This window comes from Miniopterus natalensis, chromosome 3, assembly GCF_054644295.1.
Source record: "Miniopterus natalensis isolate mMinNat1 chromosome 3, mMinNat1.hap1, whole genome shotgun sequence".
In the NCBI taxonomy this organism is placed as follows: Eukaryota; Metazoa; Chordata; class Mammalia; order Chiroptera; family Miniopteridae; genus Miniopterus; species Miniopterus natalensis.
The window spans coordinates 20,544,556-20,568,554 of NC_142083.1; the positions used below are offsets into that span (position 1 = coordinate 20,544,556).

Sequence of the window (23,999 nt, forward strand, 5' to 3'; positions counted from 1 at the left end):
GTACCATTACTACAAGTGAAGCCAAATTTTCCCCCCAAATATCCAAATGTTCTGGGAGGAAAAACTTCAAATAATGCTTCTGATTACTTTGTGTTCCTTTAACTGAAACTATTTAATAAGCAGCTACATTTTAAAAAGCAATTCCTCTAAAGCAGAGGTCAGAGGAAAACAGGCTGCAGGCTGGGCCCAGGTGGGCGGGGCCTAGTCAGTCAAGGGAGCACCTTTCTCCACGGGGCTCTGCCTTTTTCCACGAGGTAGGAGTGGATTTAAGGGTCAAGACTCTAAGGGCAAGTTTCTGGGTTTTTTTTAAACCAGGGACATGTGTAGGGTTCATTAACTGATGATAATAATGAAGACAGCCAAGAAGGTTTTTCTTTCATGAAAACACTGACTGAAGTTTAGACAAGCAGCCACCACAGGGACCATAAGAGGCCTGCCCAGGGCCTGGTGTGGCGCCTGTACCACACATGCCACTCTGAGCTGGGCCCACAGACAGGCCTAAGGGAACACACGAGGCCCCCTTCAAGGAAAGAGTCTCCCCTCAGCTGATTAGGCCCCACCACAAACAGTAACTCACACAGTCTACCCTGAGCCCTGCCATCACCCTGCCTTTGCCGACACTTAGGGTCTGGCCCACGTGCCCTCAATATGGGGAGGGTATCCTCTATACATGAAGTGGGCAGTCCCAGGGACCTCCTGGGCACCTGTCACTGCCACTGCTCTAGGAAGCTAACCGGCCCCAGGAAACTGGCTCCCACTCCCCCAGACTGGAGTGAGTTTTGGTTCAGTTTCACAGACATGCTCGGTGTCATCCAATTACACTTCCTTCTGCTTGCACTTCATCAAGATCAAACAGAAGCTCTTCCCTGGCACAGAATTAACCACCACCCACATTTTGGTGAAGAAAAAGAAAAGAAACCTGAACTTCCTTCTCCTAGTCACACTTGTAAGGTGTAAAGGTTCCGTTTTAAGCAAGGATTTCAGACAATCTGAGAACACTTCTGTGGGGGAAAAAACTGGGTTTCCTACTCCCTAAGATGCCATCACCACAGGCCAAGCTTATCTCCACCCCTCACCCCCAGAAGAAGGGGGAGGGGAACAGAGTGGGAGGGAAGGAGAGAGGATGGCTGCCTTGAGCTGTGGCCCTGCTTCAGGGACAGGGACGTGCTGTGTGGTGACCCAGGGGAGGTTTTCCCTTCCTCTCTCCTCCTCACACAGAGGCTGAGGGCGAGGACACAGGAAGGGAGCGGACAGGGGACAGAGAGGGGACCTGGGGACACTCACGTCGATGGCGTCCCTCTCGAATATGCGCAGCTGCAGGAAGAGCTCGAGCTTGATCTTGCGCTCCTGGAACAGCTCCTCCATCTGGGCCTGGGCCTCGTCCAGCTGCTGCAGCACCGTCTCGATGTGGCTGATGGAGCTGTTGTGGGGGGTCTTGTTGCTGGAGATGGCAGAGTCCCTGGGAAGGAGCAGAGGAGGGAAACGGGATTTCAAAGAGACAAACAGGAATTGGAGGAGCAGGTCTCACATTGTCAGATACCAGATCCGGCAGCTCAGGACCTCGGGGGGAAGAAAGCTGGCAGGAAGCGGGACTGCTTGTCTCAGAAAATGGACTAGGAGCCCCTCCCGCAAAACAACAGCGGCTTCCTCCGCTGAGCAATGCTAACAGACCTGAGGATGCACTGAAGGATTTCTCCACGTTTTCTCACAGTCGCTCTTATTAGAAATCTAGTAATTACGGAAGGTCATTTTAGCAGAGTTTCATTTCTAGCCAGTTTTCTCCCTAAGTAGAGAAAATAGATACCTGTTTCCTATAAACGGTGGTTATATTAGCTATGAGGGGTTAAACTTTAATGCATCAATTGAGCCTCTATCAGGTAAACTGCCTGACTCTGCAAAGTGAACATCATGTGACGTTACCACCAACGAATCAATAAACTGGCCTCTGCGAGCAGTCGTGAGACTATATTTACGTAAACGGTCCCTGTGATCCAATGAAAGGAGCTTGCTTCCAGCCCCAGCATTGTCCCTGTCCTCCTGCCACAAGGAGCACCTGAGGGACAGGTGTCACCCCAAGGCCTGGCCGGGCTTCAGCTTTCAGAAGGGGGACACCCCACCACACTCGAGAGAAACAGGTTGCTCAGGGCCTGAAGGACACACTCCTAGGAGGTTTAAATAAAATTTCTAATAATTACTAGGTAGGTGTTAAGCAGAAATATTAATAAAAGCTTAATTCTGGGAAGGCTTATAGTGCTGTAATGGGAAAAATTATACAGAAAAAACGGTAAGGGAGAAAACAGAAGAGAAAGAAGGAGCTGCTAGTCTCCGTCACATTCATAGATGTTATTTGTTCTCTACCTAGCTGGACAGAGAATTATAGGCAATTGTTCCAAAAAGTGAGGGGAAGGGGAAATCGCTGGCAGGATTTCAAAGAGCCTGTGCTCAGACGGGGGGCAGGGCGGGCCCACCTCAGCTGCTGGATGAGGTCCTCCCCTTCCTTGATCACGTTGACGGTCACCTGCAGGGTCGTCTGCTGCTGCTGGCCAAAGCGCTTGATGAGGTCCTGCACCGCCTCCACCGACTCGGCGTACACGTCGTCCAGCAGCTCCTTCTGCAGCTCCTCCAGCCATGTCCACAGCTGGGGGGGGAGAGAGCAGTGAGGCCGGGGCAGTCCAGGCGGGAGACGGGGTGACGGCCTGGAGGGAAGCGGGCAGCCTGACCCCGGGGAGACGGGAGAAAGCGAAAAGTCCCCCACACAGTTGGACAGCCCGAAGAAAAGAGGCACAGGAAACGCAGTATCCCACCGCTGAGTGCTGAGAAATGACCGGGCAGAGAGCGAGGGCGACTGTCACAGAAAGGAAAAAATGAAAGGGACAGGAAGTTGCTCTTTCCAATTCTTCCTAGGCTCAATCTGGGTGCAAAGGAAATCAGAAAAGACCCCTCCAACATCTGCTACACATAACAGCCATTCTTTCAAGCATCGTCTGGATGGCTTTTTTCTAGCAAGGGCGTTACAGTCCATTATTAATTATTAAACCGCTGCAGACATGGGAGCTTCCTATGCCTCAGAAAAGGAAGCATATAAGGTGGTGAAATAAATGCATCCCCAGGCCTGGCAGGAGACCCGGATGTGGCACTACTAGGTAACCACGCCCAGCCAGGCAAGGCCGCCGGTCACAGCTCAGCCTGTCCATGAAGAGAGAGGGCACATCGAAACCACTACACACCTCACTGCCACTACCATTAAAATATGTCCGGGGACCTGGATGGGTAAAGACAGCCGGATTCAGGTCTGGTGGGAGCAGAGCACTCCACCTGCTGCTGAGAAGTTGATGGGGTCTCCAGGTCTCTGGGGAGCCGTCCAGTAAACCGAAAAAGACAATTAATTAAACTGAGCAGGCCCTGGGGGGCTTGGAAGTGGTTGGTGTGTGGAGAAAATGCTTCCACTCCCGTCAGCAGTGTGTGAGTGTTCCAGGCCCTTCACATTCTCACCAATACTGATGTGCTTGGTCTTTCTATTTTAGCCATTTTAAATGACTGGGGTGTCATCATGATTTTAGTGAGCAATTCCCCAATGACTAGTGATGGTACACCCACAAGAACCTTGTAGGAGTTCCTTTGTTGTTAAATGTATCTTCAGCTGGAAACAGGTGGCTCTGGTCAGGTCCGTGGGTCAATTTAAAAATAAGGGAAGTGCGGGCAAGGGACTTATTTTTTAATTAAGTTACTTGGGGTCCTAAATTTTATAAATAAAACATCTGTTAGCTTGTCTCATATTTTTTAACCATGTTTGTGTACAAGTCATCAAATTTCATACAATCCAAGAATTTTAATTAAAGGAATTTTAGAGATAGGCTGGCTCACCTCTTGGAGCTTACGGACAGGAAAAGAGGCCCCAGGTGATGAAGTAGCCTGTATAACACGCGCAACCCTTACTGGCAGTGCCACGTACTAGCAAAGTCAGTATCAGATAGGAGGCTCCTGATCTGGTCCCACTTTGTGTTGATACAGTTTTCTGACAAAAAAATGTCATCAATTCACCAAACATGGACTCATGTTCTGTACCATCTATAACAGTAAATAATCAATAACTTATCTTTGTAGGGTTTTTTTCGCTTTCCTCTAAATTCTCATGAACCTGGTGGCTACAACTATAAACAGCAGGCAGGATAACAGCATTATAACCAAGAGGAAGCTCTGATTTGCTCTAATATTCCCCATGAACATTTCCAGTTCCACAGGCCATATTGTGCAGTAGGAGCAGGATTTTGAATCTAAGAGATGCTTTAACAAGGCACTGGCACTGGTCCTAAGAGATCACTGCATTTCTCTGAGACTCACTTTGCTACATCAGGGACCCTCAGAGAGTTAATACTACCCTTAAGAAGTTATTAAGATGGCCAGAGACGGGGCGCAGGAGCACTGGGGGAATCAGCAATGCTCTGTACAAATTTAACTACCCTAAGCATACTGACACATTCAAATTAACCGAAGAGGCAAGGTTTGCTCAAAGAAACCAAGTGTGTGCCAGAGAGGCTGTTCTGAGCAACAGCGAATAGTTTACCAAAATAGGGCTATAATATTTTATCCAGTCAAAATATTTAACCCAAAACATCCACAATATGTGCTCTAACAGGTAGACTCTCTTTTAGCTGAAATGGTTTCATCAACTTCCTAGAAACCTGCCCTCCACATGCCAGGACAGGTGATAGGCCACTTGCTCCCAACAGAGAAAACCTTCCCAGCAGCCCTTGGCCACTGCAGCCTTCCCACCCTGATTCCTATTGTAAGACGGACATTTGTGGAAAAGTGGACCTTTGCAGCTGTTTCTCTGCTGAAAAAGAAAATAAAAAACCACTCCACTCCCTTCTCAATCTCAACTGTAAAAATATCTTCCACCTTAATACGCACGCTGCACTGAAGCTGCCCCACCTGGTCACTGTGTAAGGAACCCAGGGACAGGAGGATCCCCAGCACACCTGCCTCTGACTCAGCCCCAGTAGCTAACTGACAGGTAGACAATGGAGACACTTATGGAATGAATGCAGGGTACTGCGTAGTAAACTGCCGAGTCCTTAGAAAAAGTGCTCCCTCAGCGTTTGTGCTCATTCAGTGGAGATGAATGATTTAAGCAAATGCACACTGAAGAAAGACTTTCTCGCATGTAATCTAACATTAGTATCAATGAGAAGAAAGATAAAGGAGCCAGCTCTACTACAAATACTGACTGCGTCAGAGGGAGGGGTCTGACTGATACATCAGACCACACGCTGGTCCTCGAAGACTGAGGGCTGGAGCCAAAGTAGCCTCTAGTTTTAATTACACCACGCTTTTAAGAGCCAGCATCTCATAGCATTAGTAGAAATTAAATTTGTTGAGAAAACAGAAATGCAAGTTTTTAAATGCCCACTAGAAAAACACTGCAATATCAGCAAAACGACGTTAATTAAGACAGCTGGTAGAGAATTTGCAGGTTCTGGATAAGACACACCTCACATACAGGTGTCCCAACTACCCTCCCACTCCTATTTAAACAACCGGGTCAGGCCTCTCCTGCCTGGCCCAGTGTGACCCAGCGTGTGGGACAGGATATGAGGTGGGGTGCCTGCCTGTCTGTGTGGATGTGTCTGCAAAATTCCTCTTCTCCAGCAAACACTACCATTTTAAAAAACTACCATTAAATACTATTTAAATTATAGAACCATTTGAACATGACTTGCTTCTACACACTGTGATGAGAGGAGCATTTCAAAACCCACTCTTGAGGCACAAGGCACCCCTGTGCTTCCACAGGACGCCACTGATGTGGCGTAAGAGTTCATGTTTTATCCACAGATAACTCAAGTAAAACCCTTCTCATTAGCGGGAATATGGAATAACCATTAAGAGCATGGCTCTCAAGTCAGACTGAAGCTCAAATCCTGACTTATCCTGACTTAACATTTTCCACAGTGTGACCTCGGGCAAGTTCCTTACCTGGATCCAGGTGTCAGTTTATTCTATAAAACAGGCATGGTAATAAAGCCTACCTCACAGGCTGCTGGGAAGATGACATGAGGTGACGCTCCCAGAGTGCAGAAGAAAGCAAATGTTAGCCACTACCACTAATTTTGTTCTTGTAAGGAAAATTCTTCTAATAAGAAAAATCACCAAGTTTTCAAAGTCTTCTTTCTCTAGATATTTTAAAAAACATATCCAGGTTCCTACCAATTGTTCAAAATTCATCACTCAGTCTGGTCAATTTAACACCATCTCACATTTTAATCTTCTTACACCTAAAAATAGGTCAGTGTGAGGAAAGGTGCAGGAATTAGTCTGTCGGATTCTATAGAAATCACTTCCCTTGTTTCCAGGGGAAGTGCCATGAGTGAAACCTCTTCCTTTCCTCCTGGTAATTTTTTTTTTTTTAAGAACTAGCTTATTCCCTCAACATCCTGGAAATTTCAACACATGTTCACGGTGGAACGTGCTGGTCCGCCTGGTGGGCAGTGGGACCAGTGAAGGGGACAGCTGTGCGGGAGACCGCAGGGACTGGTGCCAGGATCAGGCTGCAGAGGGAGAAAACCCAGGTAGCAGGAGCCAGGTTACATCTAAACCCATGATGTTAAAGTGCCCAAAGGTCCTCTGCCTCTTTACAATTTTTCTGTTTGGTCCAACAGAAATATTCTCATTCAATTTGGAGAAAAGTCTCAGAGAAAAGGTCTTTTCTGATGTGAATTGGAGTTGAACTGATGCACTCGTAATGCAATAGGATTCCGGTAAAGTCTGTTTAAGCTTTGAAAATGGTACATATAGCTCCTAAAATAGCCTCTGCACAAAGCAACGAGAAAAAGTCTCTAGGGAGGGCCTGTGAAATTTTTACCATAAACTTCCTGAACCTGAAAAAAAACGCCTGCATGCTGTTAATTTACAATAAAAGAGAAATCTTTGCTCGACAGCAAGAGAGGAGTTGCACTCTATCAAAGTTCTCAGCGGCCTGGATTCCAGGCATAAAGCTGGCCCACAGCCTGGGGCGCCTCAGGCAGCCAGAGTTGGGCAATGCTGCCCCCTAGAGGCCCTCTGAGCTGTGGCCAGCATTCTCCAGAAGAGAACTTGAAGCCAGCCCACAAGTGGGCACAGGTGTGTACAGACTTGGGTCAAGGGCCTAGATCCACAGGGAAGGCTGGGCTAGGAAGACATGAGGGGGTTTGAGAAGAAAATTCCTATGACAAAGATGCAGGATAGCCTGGTCCTGGATCCAGTGTCCAGCTGAGTCTGACCCAGCTGCACCCTCCCCACAAACTCTGTGCTGGGTGGAACCTTAGGGAGGAACCTCACTCTGCTGAGAGAAAAGCCCTGAAAAAGCCCCTTCCTCACTAACTGGGGAGGGGAGACCCCACCAGCGAGGGCTGCTAGAGGACTCACTGGGGCGGGGGTCCCAGGAAGGACTGAGCTTCCAGCTGATTCAGTGGGTGGTAGAATTGGAGCCCCAAGATTTGGGGATTGCTCTAGGGGCAACCTCTCAGATGCATTATCCGTATGCAGGACACAAGTGTGCTCACAACACATCAGATGTGGGTCCTGATCCCCTGTGTGACCCTGGGAAATCCTTGGAGCTCTCTACCTTCAGCTTTCTCATCTATGAAATGGGATCATGTTAGCATATATGTCTTCCCTAACTGGCAAAGCCAGTTTGAGAGTCAATTACTGCAAGCACTTTATAAACAAGCTACTGCTGTGGGCATCTGTTTCCCCATCTTGTTTATGACTAAGATGACCATTCGGGTACCAGTGGGGATGGGTGAGCAGTAAGGCAGCGTACGAAGTACAGAAGTTGCAGCTCCCAGCAGGAGATGCAATCCAGGAGCAGAAGTAGGAAGAAGTTTCAATGGCAACTTGCAGGTGGAATTTCAGGAGGCACCCGCCATGAACCTAAAATGGGATCCAGTTTCAGGTATGAGAAGCAGAAATCAAAGGGGAACTGCTCCAGCCATGAGCAGCACAGCGCATTCTTCAGCCTGAAACGACCAACCATACTCTGGAGCACATGCCTGCTGCCCTGAAAGGAGGGTTTCAGCAGTACTTGGTCATTCTTGGTGCATCACAGATCTTGTCATTTTCGGATGGTGATAAAAGATCTCTTAATATGATGAAAGGGAATTTATGAAGGATGCATGGGCTGGGCAAATCGAAGTCAGTGTCATGAAATAATACCAATGAGAATAATATGTGTAAGAGGAGAAAAGGGGAAAAGCCAGAGCACACTAAGCGAGGACTGGAGGAGAGGCAGCTCCCAGTGCTCTGCACCCCAAGAAGGGATGAGAGCTCCCACTTCCTAGTAACCCTCCTCTGATCATAGGGCAAGGTCCAGCCAGGCTTCTCCCTGCTTCCCAGGGAGAGTGAGCACTGGCTGTACATAAAGAAGACTGCATGCTTAAGTGTCAGGCATAAAAATGGAGCCAGACTGGTATGCAAGACAAAAAAATCCCCAGGTGGCCAGGAGGCCTTTATTTTTGACTTCTGAGTAAAATGAAAGGTTCTTTTCCCAAGCATCACCCCAAACAAAAACTTGCCCCAGTTCAGTGTGTAAGTTTGCAGAAGCAGAACCAAAAGGCTCCTTTACTTAAGCCCAGCAAGAACTGTAGCCCGATCCAAACGAGAACAATCTTTCCTGGGAAATCATGGGTTCTGGGAATCAAGTGAACAAAAACCAATTCAGGGCCACTGAATAAACTCCAGAAATAAACCCTGGCAGACAACTCAATGTGACCACCTGGTGGCCTCAAATAACCCACAAATTTCAAAGGTAATTACTCATTAACTCAGGACCCAATTTTGAGAAGGAAGTTGAATAAGTACAAGTGGATGGAAATAATTATGCTTTTGCTATATTTGAAAATGGAAATATGTCCCTCTATCATTAAATCTCAGGACATATGCTAGAAATAAACATCGTTATTCCACAAATGACTGAGGATCTGCTGAGCTTGGTGGGGAGGCTAAGCAGTGGGTACAAAAGTAAGTGAGACAGTTCTGGTCTTCAAGGACTTTAAGTTCCACCTACCGAGAGAAACAAACCAATGTCTAAAACACGACATACACAAAAGCAGAAGTATGTGTTCCACGTCATTCACCTCCTGGATTAGAGTGGGCTCAGGAGACACTTTGGAATGAGCAAGTGAGTGAATGAGTGAGCAGCAGGAAATGCAGTCGAAGGAACAAGGACAGGTAACAAAGGGTAAAGAGAATCAGAGCTGATGTGAATAAAATGCCACCAGCAATACCAAAGGGCACAGAGAGATGAGGGGTGGATAACAAATGCAGGATACTGAGAGTTCCCCTGAAATAAACTCTAAATTTATACGAGACTGATCAAGAGTGCTGTCAAATACTATTTTTTTTTCTCTTTTTTATTGATTTCAGAGTGAGGAAGAGAGAGGGAGAGAGAGAGATAGAAACGTCAATGATGAGAGAACCACTGATCGGCTGCAGCCCGCAACCCGGGCATGTGCCCTGACCGGGAATCGAACCCTGATCGCCTGGATCCTAGGTCAACGCTCAACCGCTGAGCCATGCCTGGCTGGGCTCAAATACTATTTTAAAAACATGTTTTGAAAAGGCAGAGCACCGCTCTTCATCTTCTAAGAGGAGGTTAAGAATCTCATGAATTCCTTTCAGAGAAAAAAGAGAGAAAGGGGTCCTGGAAAACTTCCAATCCAAGTTTAAGGGTGAAACTGAGGCTGACGCCTCCATCAACCGCCTTCTGCATGCAACCTCAAGGTATAAAATATCTGCCAGCTTTGTGAAAAAATTTGCTCTTCTCTCTCTTCTCGGAAAGAATTGTTCTGTGCTCTGTCCTCTGGGGTGAGAGAGTAAAGAATCCAGAGATCTTGACACACTGAATCAAAGTGCTTGGTCTGCGACAAGACTTACAAGCACCCACCTTCTTCCAGGTGTGATTCTTAAAGAGAACTGCTGAGCTAACACCGAGCAGACATCACCAAAGCCAATTCGGCCTTAATTAACGCTGATGTCTTTGGTACATTCAGTATTCTGTAAAATTCACTTTTATTAGTATCTGAGAGTAGCCACACAGTGATAAAATCAGAAGGCAACTGTAACTAGAACCACATGACTGGCTCACACACAGAAGGGAAACCCAACAGCTCTGACCACAATGTGCACGCCGTCTATTTATGCTAAAACGGGTGCTCACCGCCTCTCCAAGTTAAGGGGATCTCCTTCAGCTCACCTCCTAATCCACACCTCTCCCCAACCCCAGCCCTCACGGGCCCAGCCCTGACAGATACAAGGCATGCAGGCGCCCGTGCTGCAAGGCAGGCCTGCAGGGAGGCCAGCTCCGTCCCCGTCCACGCCGACTGCCCAGCGGGGGGGGCAGGCTGACCGTGATCACCGCCCACCTCTGGTCCACTTGCTCACATCACACTCGCCTTCAAAGACCCCTGCAGTCACAGGCTGCATCTCCATCTCCCAGTGTCTTACCTCCTTCACGTGCGTGTGAAAGGACACTGACATGTCCAGCAGGATCTTCCGCTGCTCGACACGCCGCACGAAATCCTGTATCCGGTCTTCGAGCTGATGGGCAGCCTGATAAATCTCTTCGGGGTCACATTCCCCCGTCTGCGCCAGCTGCTCTGCGGCTTCCAGTAATTTGTCCGCGTTGGTGTATGTATTCTGCACAAGAGAAGAGCCAAGGAAACACAAGGTGAACATCACAAACCGGGCAGGCCGGGAGCCATGACACAGCCGCGGTCAGTCGCTCCTGATCGTTTCTGTGAGTCACACAGAAACACCCAACGGAAAGTTGACTTCAGTCCACTACATCCCTATCAGCAGCCCTATCACCCAGGGCGCTGAGCTTTTTGCGACTGCACAGCCAGGAGATAGCAGGAGCCACAGTGCCCGCTTCACTTTTCCTCCCAGTTCTGTGACCCTGGCGAGTTCCAGTTTTGTGTCTTTCACTATGATGGACCACTTATGATTATTCCAAGTGCAGGTGAATAGACTAACTTACACACTGGCAAATGTTGCTGCCCCTTGTCACATGTTTCTAAGTATTGGCACATTTTTCTGAGAAAAAAGAAGTAACTATAAGGCTATAAAGTAGCCAGAGTTTAAAAGAGTTTGAAGTGAAAGTAAACTGGTGTCTAAACCACTCTGAAAATTACTCCAGTTTTAATTCTTGCTAAAGGTCTCGGGTGATTCTGCACTGACTCCTCCAGCTGTGAAGGACCTCGTGGGCTCTGAGGGTTGGAAGGTCGTGAGGAATCAGCATTAATTTCCTGATTTTGATGGTGGGATTGTGGTTGTACAGCAGAATGTCCTTTTAAATACAAAATACACACGCAAGTAGCTGGTTCAGGGGAAGTAAGTTCTTTGTGCTATACTTCCTACTTTTCTGCAAGTTTAAAACATTTTAAATAGATGTAGTACACAGCATGACAGGTGTAAGGTGGTCTCCACAGTGATAACGACACACAGGTACAGAGCAAGTGCACCCAGTGCAGCAGTGTGGGGCTGGGGACAGTCATTCCTGGGCAGGCGGCGGTGTCACCAGAGCCTACAGGGATGATGAAGACCAGCTAAATGTCGGTCTGCCCTTCCCATCCCCATCCTCATGTGTCCCAGTCACCAACGCTTACTGTGCATCAGAAATGAGTGCCACTCTTGCCAGAGCTGTCCAACCCCAACCGCAGCCCTCTTATAGGTAAGGAAACTGAGGGCTGTGGGCAGCCACTGGGCTCAGGGACATGGCTGGCAGGTGGTAGATGGGGACTCTGAGCCTGTGTGTACCGCCCCGGGCTCGTCAGCACCTGGGGCTCCTCAACATCTAGCTCTGTTCACGCAGTGCTGTAACGCAGGGTTCCGGTCACCTCCTCCTCCCTGTCGATCTGAAAAACCATTTTTAGGGGGTCTTTTCATTTTTAGTACTATCCAAAGTCTCATGGGAATACTCTGCACTGTTAACAAAGGATCTCTCACAATTCTTTTTAGAAATAAATGATGGAAGAGATGTCAAAGAATCCCTTAAAATCTACTAATTATGGCCAGACTTGGAAACCGCCTGTGTACATTTTTACATGTTCTTTGGAATCAAATTATTTGAAATAATTTGAAAAGCACAGTCAGTTCCCAATCTAACAGCAGAACTTATAAAAGCACTGTTTTATATATATTGAGTTTTATATATTCTGTGACATAGTTAGAAGCTAAGTTATAATAATTCCTACATAAAGCAGAAACAGTGAAACTGCCCACTTCAGAGCTTTGTAAGAACAAAAGTATGTTTTATAAATGCCCCCCCTCTGCCCTGTGCAATTCCTTATGGCCCTGCACATCCTCCATGGCACGGTCTGGCAACCTGTCAACGATGACTGAGACAACAAGAAGCCCTCCACGAAGATTATCAAACCACCTTGTAGATGCAGAGGGACAGGAGGAAGACTCTAATACCAGGTGTGTCACTGACCCTGTGACCCTGAGCCTCAGGCTAGAGACAGGATGGATCAGCCCGCCTGACTGATGAAGGAGGGAGGAGTTAACCAGTGAATTAGGATTACTCTAATATAGTAATGAAGAGGAAAAGCATGACTGCCACTACCAACAAGAGTAATGACAGAAACTGTGGGAGCCCACAGGAACCTGAGGCACAAGACAACTGCATAGAATATGGGATCCTGGAGTAGGAGAAAAACCGAGCAAATCTGAACAAAGTATAGACTTCAGTTAATAATACATCAATACTGGGTCATTAATTGTAACAAAGATACCATGCTGAGAAAGATGGTAATAACCAGGGAGACTGGGGACAGGTATGGGAACTCTATGTCATCCTCACAATTTTTCTGTAAATCTAGAACTGGTCTAAAAAAGCTTATTTAAAAATATGTTTGTGTACACACCTAGCCCTTCCCTCCTGAGATGCTAGCACTCGGGCCACTGGGAGTGGCCTCTGGGCACAGAGCAGGCTCTCCCAGGGATGGTCAGCTATTAGCATCAAGAGCTCCTGCTAGAGGCTCTGCATGCATGCTGCCCATAGAGGTTCTCCGATCACAAGAGGCTGCAACAGGAGATGACTTTCAGAGATGATGGGTTTATGGGGATCCACGTTCCCCACTGCAGGACCTCATCCAGGTACCATGCTCTGCTCCTCTGGGCAGAGGCACAGCTCACGGTGTATCACGCGCTATGCTGTACACACACACTTTTAAAGAGCAGAACCCTGTCTTCTTGTTGATTGTCACTATGGCCATAAAGTCGCTGACCCCTCATGTGGATCTTCAGGTGACAGTGCCTCCCAACCAACAGCTAAACATTACACTTCTGAAAGCGTGCCACCCTCTTTGACAGCAGGTAAAGGCGTTTGCAACAATCAGTGTCCCAAAGGAACAAGTGCATGTCCAGATTATCTGGGACACTAAATAGCATTCATTTAGTCCCACTTCTCATTCTACCCTTGAAGAAATGAGCCAGCACAGAGGGTTCAATGGTCTTCCCTGGGCACACAGCATCAGGGCTGCTGGGGTCAATGTCAGCACCTGGCCTCTCTGGAGCCCAAGGCCACACTTTACACGAATAGCACCTACCCTCCATCCTTTAGCCAAGAGATCTCCATGTGTTAATAAACATACAGGCCACAAATGCCAACTTTGGAGCACTTACTCTGTGCCCCACAAACGGCCCTATAATGTGGACACTAGGTCACCCCATTTCACATGTGAGGAAACAGAGGCACAGAGAGGTGGAGTAACTCACCCAAGTCAATGAGGGGAGATGGGATTATTCAAACAACAAATGCTAGGCCAGGGTTCCTCTTATCAGGGACAATTTAGTCACTTACATTAGACTTAAAGAGAGGAGGGGTGTCAGCTAAGAAAGCCCATTTCAGAGTCTGAAGTAGGAGCCTAGACTTCTCTGCTCTCCTACCTGCCGTCCTGTCCCTGGGGGCATCTCTCCAGGCCAGTTCTGTATCTGTGAGTGGAGTAATTATCACTTCAGAAAAAGACTAAGGAGATAAGTAAGTACCCGGTCAGGGTGGGGCCCAAATGGCTTCCTCTTTTCTTAAGAAGCATATTAAAATTGCATAATTGCTAGGAGTCAGGAAACAGTGCTTTTCAAAGGCGGATCAGACCTTCCTCTCTCTACATCCTTGGGAGCTAAAGCCCCAAAATGGCCAGAGGCTATGGTGGAAAAGATGGGTTTTCTTGAGCTTAGAAAAAAATAGGGCAGGAGAAAAACCCAAGCATTTCAAGGCCTGAACTTAGGCCTTGCTAAAAATGTAGAAGCATACTATATATCTGCCTGCTGACCACATGGCATCCTCCTGACAAAAGCTGGACCAGGGAGTTAGAGCAGCTGCAGTGTCCTCTCCCAACCATGTCGTCTGACAAGGTCCAGACGTGGAGAGGAAGCTTCACGGAAGGCATCTTCTGGGCACAGCACGTGGCATGTGGGTGGGAGTAATGGGCTTAATGGGAATATCTCTTCTCCTCCTTGGAGGGGGATTTTGGGTTGTGAAATCAATAAGTAACCTGGGAATGGTAAACGATGTTCTCACTTCTGAAGAAATCCCGATTTCCCCAAGTCCAGTCACTATCACATGTGCCGGATGCTTTAACAAATTGTTATTAGAAGTAGCTAAGAAAATTCCCCCTGGCGCCCCCAGTAAGGAATTCATGGAGGAAGTAGGGAAAGCTGAGCTCACGCAGCCGCGGATACTCAAGTGCCTCCGCCTATGGTTGCAGGGTTAGTCGAGGACAGGAAAAGGCCATCGCCCCTCACCTGCTGTACAAGGACCCCCCTGGGTAGCACATAGACTAAATGGCAGATTGTGGCATCCCCCTGAAGGGGCGACCAGTATGGAAAGGCCACCAGCCCCTCCTCTGCCTTACACAGGTGCTTACAGTGAGAGCGGTATCAGAACAGTTAATGTAAACGGAAGGCATGTTCAGCAGGAGAACCTGCCCTTCCTGAAACGCGTGGCAAGGCAGCGGCCACGCCGGTGCTCGCTCCCAAAGGAACAAAAGCAAAGCATTCTTAAGCAGTTAATCCATAGCTATGGCAAAAGGCACTCTTTTCTTAGAAGAAAATGGCAAGAAGAATATAATAGCTTATGAATAGGTCCATAGTTAAAATATAACCATAAGAAGTAGTAACCACAGGCAAATATTATATAAAATATCTGTCTCACAAGCTAATATATTGCTGCTGCAGACAAAGCCACATCTATCACTTTATAGATCACTGATTTTTCCTTTCTCCTCTATTCTAAAAAATAAAAGTAAAAATTGTTCTGTTCTGATGAAATCGAAACTTGTACTATTATTTTCCTGCTTTGCTAACCACGGAAATATAATTGTAGCCAAAAAAGAAAGTATAAAAAATTATGTTGACTCTCAATAAAATGGAACAGTGTCACACCACCTCCGAGCCGTGTAGCCTGCTTATCTTCTGAAAATCTAGAATGAAGGTAAGTAAGGTTTCCTGCTTTCTAAATCCCACACTTCTTTATCCTGGAAGACAAGGTAATTACGTGGCGCATATAAAATGCTGTTGACAGAAATGGCTTCACGGGGAATAACTTCCTGACAGGTCATGTCTCTGGAAGGTAATTTGAACCCGACAGGACAGAAGGCCGTGGAGGCACTTGCAGAGTAGGCAGCTATGGGGAGATGCTATGCCAGAGATGTACTAATCAATTGTATAAGGGAAATCTGTGCCCTCAAAATCTGTCTCCCTTGAACCAGAGTTCTCTGGGCTTTACTGGCCTTTGCATTCATTGATTTTTCCATCTAAAAGGGAACACCAACGTGGACAACTATTTAGAAGACGACGCTCAGAGAGCAGCTTCCTTTCCGGCAGTCATCTGCAAAAAGCCTCACGTGGAAAGCATCCTGAATCTCTTTCTTAAAGCTCCTGCATGAAAATTCAACATGGCTGCGTATGCCACACTCTATAATTCATTAGCATGAATTCATTCAATAGGATATAGCTACTCACAACCACAGTACCAAACAAAGAAGGACTGGTCTTCAGATCAGAGCGGGAGGCCCTTGGCTCTGCAAAACTTGGTGCAAAAATGAAGCAAGTTCTTCCTTGTGTGGCTACAGCTTGGAAACAAAGCTTGAAGCCCGGACTGCAGGGAGGCTTGGGACCTGCAGAAGTTGTGCCCAATTGTGCTCACTTCCACCAAGCAAAGAGGAGGATCCTTTCAGGTTCCTCCTTCCCAGAACACTAGCATTGTTTTATGTAATAAATCTATATTTAGTACATTTTAAATGAATTCAACCATAAGACTTTCACCACTTCCTTTCTGAACCTGTTGTGCTACTTCATCATGTTACAACTCACTACTTTGAAGAAGCTGACTATTAAATAATGTATTAAATAAACTGCTAATTCAAGATTTCTAAACTAAAAACAATTTACAATATATTTTACAAAGGACTCTTCAAAACACAATGGCAAGAACCAAGCTAATCAACTTTAAACTTAACTATGAGAGGACCTTCTTCTCCCTAAACCCAAAATTTGCTTTACCTTTGTGAAGATGTTTCAGAAAATGAAATAAGCTCCTTATTAAACACTCCAGTACCTGTTTCCAGTTTTAAGGTGTCATTAAAGGCTATATTGTAAAAAACATACAATATAAATCTAAAATATGAACTTAGATCTCTGCCATAATCCCTTCATTATAATTTGTTTTGGGTCGAGCTAGAGAGCTGTCAACGAATGAAGCCACAAACCCAAGTGTAGTGTCACTCAATACTGAGGCCACTGTCTGTCTAGACCAAATCTACAGCACATGGTCTTAATAAAGCCAGGCTCCTAATGGAGCCACCTTACAGCCCAGATCTCTCCTGGCTTAAAATGCTATCCTCTCCCTCCTACCCCCATCCCATCTTTATTAAACAAGGGGGAGGGGCTACAGAGAAGTCCACCCTACTTTTTCAGGTCGTATGGTCCCTCCCCACCTTACTTCATTGTGGCTAGTTCCTGTCATAGAGGGCGGTCCCTCTACCTATCCGGCCTACTGGTGAATGCTGAGGCACAGCCAGCGCCTTCTAGAACCAGCCTGAAGTGGTTCAGGGTGTTCTCTGTGATGTACAAGGCCTGCATGCACACGCTGGAGTGAGGAGATTCTGGAGCTCCATCAGTGATGTCTGGGGCCTCTCACACAACAGGAGGTCGCCACGTTTATGGACAGAAAGGATTTTCCCTCTGAATCGAGCGGAGGGAAGTTATATGAGCAGCTGGGTCAACTTTTTAATTGCTGACATTATCACAGATGTCCTTCATTTACACCTCCCTTTACCCCCTCCCCCCTCAGCTCACCCTCCCCTTCCCCTGGCCTTGACCACATTGGTATCTATGTCCATGGGTTATGTATACATGTTCTTTAGCTATTCTCTTCACCTTTCGTGCCATCTGCACCCCACAGCTCCCTTCTGACATGTCATACTGTACCACCCATCCATCCGTGACTCTGGTTCTATTTTGTCAGTTTATTTTATTCATTAGATTCAACATATAAGTGAGATCATATGTATTTCTCTTTCTCTGACTGTCTTATTTCACTTAGCATTATTATCTCCAGGTCCAGCCATGTTGTTGCAAAAGGTAAGAGTTCCTTTCTTTTCACAGCTACGTAGTATTCCATTGTATAAATATACCACAACTTTTTTATCCACTCATCTCCTGATGGGCACTTGGGCTGATTCCAAGTGGCTATTGTAAATAACGCTGCTATGAACACAGGGGTGCATATATTCTTTCTGATTGGTGTTTGGGGATTCTTAGGACATATTTCTAGAAGTGGGATCACTGGGTCAAAAGGCAGTTCCATTTTTAATTTTCTGATGAAAATCCATACTGCTTTCCATAGTGGCTGTATCAGTCTGCAATCCCACCAGCAGTGTACTAGGTTCCCCTTTCTCCACACCCTTGCAGCACTTAATCTATGTTAATTTGTTGATGGAGCCATTCTGACAGGTGTGAAGTGATACCTCATTGTGGTTTTAATTTGCATCATCTCTCTGATGATTAGTGATGTTGAGTACTTTTTCATATGTCTCTTGGCCATTTATATGTCCTCTTTGGAGAAGTGTCTATTTAGGTCCTTTGCCCATTTTATAATTGGGTTGTCTTCCTGTTGTTGAGTTGTGTAAGTTTTTCATATACTTTGGAAATTAAGCACTTATCAGTTGTATCATTGGATAATATATTCTCCCATAAAGTGGGTTTCCTTTTCATTTTGTTGATGGTTTCTTTTGTTGTGCAGGAGCTTTTTAGTTTGATGTAGTCCATTTGTTTATTTTTCCCTTTGTTTCCCTTGTCCTAGGACATATATTGGCAAAAATACTGATATGAGAGATGCCTGATATTTTACTTCCTGTCTTCTTCTAGGATTTTTATGGTTTCATGACTTACATTTAGGTCTTTTATCCCTTTTGAGTTTATTCTTGTGTAGGGTGTAAGGTGGTGGCCTAGTTTCATCTTTATGCATGTATCTGTCCAATTTTCCCAGCATCATTTATTGAATAGACTGTCTTTATCCCATTGTATACTCTTGCCTCCTTTGTCAAATATGAATTGACCACAGAGGTGTGAGTTGATTTTTGGGCTCTCTATTCTGTTCTATTGATCTATATTATTATGCCAGTACCAGGCTATTCTTATTACAACGGCCTTGTAGTATAGTTTGATATCCAGTATTATGATCCCTCCAACTTTGTTCTGCTTTCTCAAGATTGCTGAGGCTACTTGGGGTCTTGTTTGGTTCCATATAAATTTTTGAAATATTTTTTCTAGATGTGAAATAAGCCACTGGTCTTTTAATAGGTAATTGCATTGAATCTACAGATTGCTTTGGGTAGTAATGACGTTAATTCTTCCAATCCATGAACACGGTATATGCTTCCACTTGTTTGTATCTTCCTCAATTTTTTTCTTCAATGTCTTAATAGTTTTCCGAATATAGGTCTTTTACCTCCTTGGTTAAATTTATTCCTAGGTACCTTTTTAGTTTGTTATTGTAATAGTAAATGGGGTTTTCTTAGTTTCTACTTCTGATAGTTCATTATTGGTGTATAGAAATGCCACAGATTTCTGGATATTGATTTTGTGTCCTGCTAATTTGCTGAATTCATTTATTAGACCTAGTAGTTTTTTGGTCGACTCTTTAGCATTTTCTGTATACAACATCACATCATCTGCAAAGGATGACAGTGTTACTTCCTCGTTTGCAATTTGGATGCCTTTTATTTCTTCTTCTTTTCTGATCGCTGTGGCTCGGGCTTTCAGTACTATTCTGAATAAGAGTGGTGAAAGCAGACATCCCTGTCTTCTTCCTGATATTAAGAGAAAAGCTTAGTTTATGTCTATTGAGTATGATCTCAGCTATAGGTTTTGCATATATGGCCTTTATTATGTTGAGGTATAACCCTTCTATTCCCACTTTGGTGAGCATTTTTATTATAAATGGGTGCTGGACTTTATGGAATGCTTGTTCTGCATCCATTGATATGATCATGTGATTTTTATCTTTCATTTTGCTTGTGATGTATCACATTTATCGATTGGCGAATATTGTACTGGCCTTGCATCCCCAGAATAAACCTTATTTGATCATGGTGCATCATCTTTTCAATGTATTGCTGGATCTGATTTGCTAATATTTTTTTGAGGATTTTAGCATCTATGTTCACCAGGGATATTGGCCTTTAATTTTTTTTCTTTGAAGTGTCACCTGGTTTTCAAATTAGGGTAATGCTGGCCTCGTAAAAAGAACTTGAAAGTCTTCCCTCCTTTTGAATCTTTTGGAATAGTTTGAGGAGGATAGGCGTTAGTTCTCTGAATGTTTGTTAAAATTCCCCTGTGAAGCCATCAGGTCTAGGACTTTTGTTTGCTGGGAGTTTTTTTTTATTACTGCTTTAATTTCATTAGTTATTATTGGTCTATTCAGGTTTTCTGATTCTTCCTGATAGAGTGTTAGAAGAATGCATTTTTCTAGGAATTTGTCCATTTCGCCCAAGTTGTCCCATTTGTTGGCATATACTTGTTCCTAATAAATCCTTTGTATTTCTGTGATGTCATTTGTTACTTCTTTCACTTCTGACTTTATTTATTTAGATTCTCTGTTTTTTGTTTTTTTTAAAATATATATCTTTATTGATTTCAGAGAGAGGAAGGGAGAGGGGGAGAGAGAGAAACATCAGTGATGAGAGAGTCATTGATCGGCTGCCTCCTGCACGCCCCCAAATGGGGATCGAGCCCGCAACCCAAGTATGTGCCCTGACTGGGAATCGAATAGCACTCTCCTGGATCCTAGGTCAATGCTCAACCGCTGAGCCACGCCCAGCCAGGCTCTCTTTATTTCTTGATAAGTCTGGTTAAAGGTTTATCTATCAGTCTTGTTTAACTTTTGGAAGAACCAGCTTTTGGTTTCACTGATTTTTATTGATTTTTTTTCTGTGTCATTTATTTCTGCTCTGATCTTTATTATTCCCTTTCTTCTACTTTTCTTCTACTTACTCTGGGCTTTTTCTGTTGTTCTTTCTCTAATTCTTTTAGGTGTAGGGTTAGATTGTTTACTTGAGCTTTTTCTTGTTTCTTGAGGTAGGCCTATAATGCTAGGAACTTCCCTCTCAGGGCTGCTTTCATTGTGTCCCATAGATTTGGGGCTGTTGTGTGTTCATTTTCATTTGTTTCCAGGTAATTTTTTATTTTTTCCTTGAGCTCATAGGTAACCCATTCATTGTTTAATAACATGCTAATTAGCCTCATTGCATTTGAATGTTTTTTGAGTTTTTTTATTGTGGTTGATTTCTACCTTGATGCCAATGTGATCTGAGAAAATACTTGATATGATTTCAATCTTTTTGAATTTGTTAAGACTTATTTTGTGTCTTAACACGTGGCCTATCTTTGAGAATATCTGATGTGCACTTGAGAAGAATGCATGTTTTGCTGCTTTGGGATGAAATGTTCTGTAAATGTCAATTAAATCCATTAGAACACGTGTCTTGTTTAGGGTCACTATTTCCTCACTGATTTTTTTAATCTGTAAGATCTATCCATTGATGACACTGGGGTGTTAAATTCCTGTACTATGACTGTGTCGCTGTCAATCTCTCCCTAAAGTCCACCAAGAGAGTTTTTGTGGTGGTTGTTTTTTTATATATATATTTAGGTGTTCCAATATTGGGTGCCTGTATGTTTACCAGAGTTATATCCTCTTGTTGGATTGATCCCTTTAATATTATGTAGTGACCTTCTTTGTCTCTTTTATGGCTTTTGTTTTGAAGTCTATTTTGTCAGAAATAAATATTGCTACCCCAACTTTTTTTTCATTTCCATTTGCATGGAATCTTTTTTTCCATCCCTTCACTTTCAGCCTATGTGAATCTTTTGTTCTGAGGTGGGTCTCCTGTAGACAGCATATATATTGGTCATGTTTTCTCATCCATTCAGCTACCCTATGTATTTTGATTGGAGCATTTAATCCACTTACATTTGAGGTTATTGTTGATAGGTATTTATTGTCATTTTTTTCTTTATGCCTATGTTTCTCCCTCTGTTTCTTCTTCTTCTAAAAGTAGTCTCTCTAGCATTTCTTGCAACGCTGGTTTCGTGGTACTGAACGCCTTCAGCCTTCTTTTGTCTGGGAAGCTCTTTATTTCGCCTTCGATTTTAAATGATAGCCTTGATGCATAGAGCAGTCTTGGTTGCAGGTTCTTGCTTTTCATTACCTCAAATACTTTATGCCAGTCCCCTCTGGCCTGAAGTGTTTCTGGTGAGAAATCTGCTGAGCCTTATGAAGCTCCCTTGTAGGCACTGTCCCTCTCTTGCTGCCTTTAAGATTCTCTCTATGTCTTTAACCTTGACTGTAATAGACTTTTGAATATCTACAATGAGCAATGGCAATCACTGCGTGCCCACTGTGTGCCAGACTGCCAGTGACAGTGGGCAATAAGCAGACAGAGAAAGGTAGAAGAGCACTCTTTTGAAACCAGCTGGGAATCTTAAAAAAATATAGTATCAAGTGATGTTCTTCAAGAGAGGAGACGGTCTGTAAATATTTGGTACCAAAAAGAATAGAACTAAGAGTGGGAGAAGTCGAAGATTGTGGGAAAAGGAGGACAGACTGAAGCGCTTAGATCCTGGCAGTACAGTGGGAAGGAAAGTGCGGACAGAGAGGGAACACTGAGATGTGAAAAACAGAAAATACAGATACGGTCAGGTGTGAGGTGGAGAGCTAGGAGCCTGCACCCCATGGTGGGTCTGCAAAGGAGAGAGGCCCACAGAGAGGAGGCTGGTTGCCTGCACACAGCTCCCCAGAGCCCACACTCCAGCCTTTAAGGCCACACGGTCATGTTGCCCAACAAACCCACCTGTTGTCTCCCATGCCTGCCTCTCACATCCTCTTCTTTGTCACCAAACTGAATTTTACTAATTTGTGGGTTGGCTTAGCCAGCAATAACTGCCAGGGAAAGCCCTCTGACAGGTGGCCATGCCTACTGAGGAAGTCTGGGTCTGCCTGTCTACCCACCCCTTGTCCCCTCTATCCCCCTGTGTCTGGCAGAATGCCTGACACATGACCGGTGATTATTTGAAAGCCAGAGGGGGAGAAAGTGGGCACAGATGTTTGCAAATCAGCAAAAGGTGTTTACATTTAAGGCTTATGCACAGCTCAGATTTAGCCTTAAGCCCTTTCAATTTAAGGAAAAGTGTGCCAGGTACCCTTGGAATCGCAGGGGCAATGAGCAGATGATAGGAAAAAACTGAAACTCAGGATGGGCGGAGGGAGGAGGTGAGCTCCTGCCTTTCTCTGAACCAGTGGTAAGAAGCAGACCATGGCTCAGGGCGCTGCCCTTGGCTTGCCCTAGAAACCTTAAGGCAGAGACGTTTCCTACCAAAAAATTCGTCTCACTCTTGCTGTCCCCATGAGAACCTGGGTTGACAGCTTCGATGATCGTCTTAGACCTCATGAAATAAGTTTACCAGGAAAACATAGGGCAGGATTAGCCACAGAAATTTCTCTAATTTAGAATGGAAGGAAGCACAGGAATTGGAGGGAGGGGGGTCGCTGGGTGCTGGACAGACATGAGGATGTTCAGTGGACCCGCATCCTCCATATCTGAGAGCACCGAGGAAGTGAGGATAGGCTGGGTGAGTGTGCTTTGTGGGGCAGGAGCCTCCATCTCCAGAGCGGGGTTGTTGACAGCCTCGCCTCTTAGGTTTTTTGGTGCCTGACGTCTCTGCTCATAGAATCCCAAATTTCACACCCTTCCTTAAGCTACATTGGCTACAGCAGTAGCTTATCTTATGAGGAAAATAATGGGGAGATAAAAGCACATTTTCCACATATTTGCTATAAGAGGAAGGCAAATATTTTCCAGCGAGTGTAAGAAGGGAGACCACGTGTAATGTAGATAAGAAAACCCAGCCGCATCCACCTGTGGCGAGGCTGCTGGACACGATCACCTCTTACTGTTTCCTGGGACTCAGGAGCAGGAAGGTTGGGATTCTCATTTTCACTCCACATACGGAGACGTGGAAGGAAGGTAACGTTTTGAAGGCATTCTCACCGAACAGGGCCTATGCGGTTTGTTTAGTTATCCCATAGTTCCAGCCAGTCAGCTCCCGAGTAACCAGGGATGTGACTGGCCCTCGGTCAGGCAGAACCTGCCGACTCAGCAGCCAGGGTTTACTGCCTTCACTTCTGCTTTATAGATTTTGAGACCGCAGCATCAGATGTATGCTGACACTCTCCCCTTATAACTGAACACTCTATTTCTAATGTTTTCATGCTTTTAAGTTGATTTAATATTACTATTCCTATACTAGTTTTTTATTTGTTTGTTTGCTATATTTGCCTGGTAGATCTTTTTCTAATACTTTATATATTTTCAGACTTCCTGGGTATTAATGTTTTAGGTGTGTCCTTTTAAAAGGTGTTCAATCAGATAAATCTTTATTTTTTTTAACAACTATAATCT

The 23,999-nt window shown here is 45.0% G+C and overlaps 1 protein-coding gene across 3 annotated transcripts in view; it reads right to left on the minus strand.

Annotated features, from left to right (window-relative positions):
• TRIO (trio Rho guanine nucleotide exchange factor) overlaps positions 1-23,999 on the minus strand; it is a 301,493-nt gene that overhangs the window by 123,267 nt on the left and 154,227 nt on the right. For all 3 annotated transcript variants that reach the window (XM_087815342.1, XM_087815343.1, XM_087815344.1), the window contains exons 11-13: positions 10,483-10,674; positions 2,469-2,638; positions 1,285-1,459 (exon numbers count right to left, since the gene is read on the minus strand). In XM_087815342.1, the coding sequence (XP_087671468.1) occupies positions 1,285-1,459; positions 2,469-2,638; positions 10,483-10,674 (537 nt within the window). The remainder of the gene's footprint in view (positions 1-1,284; positions 1,460-2,468; positions 2,639-10,482; positions 10,675-23,999) is intronic.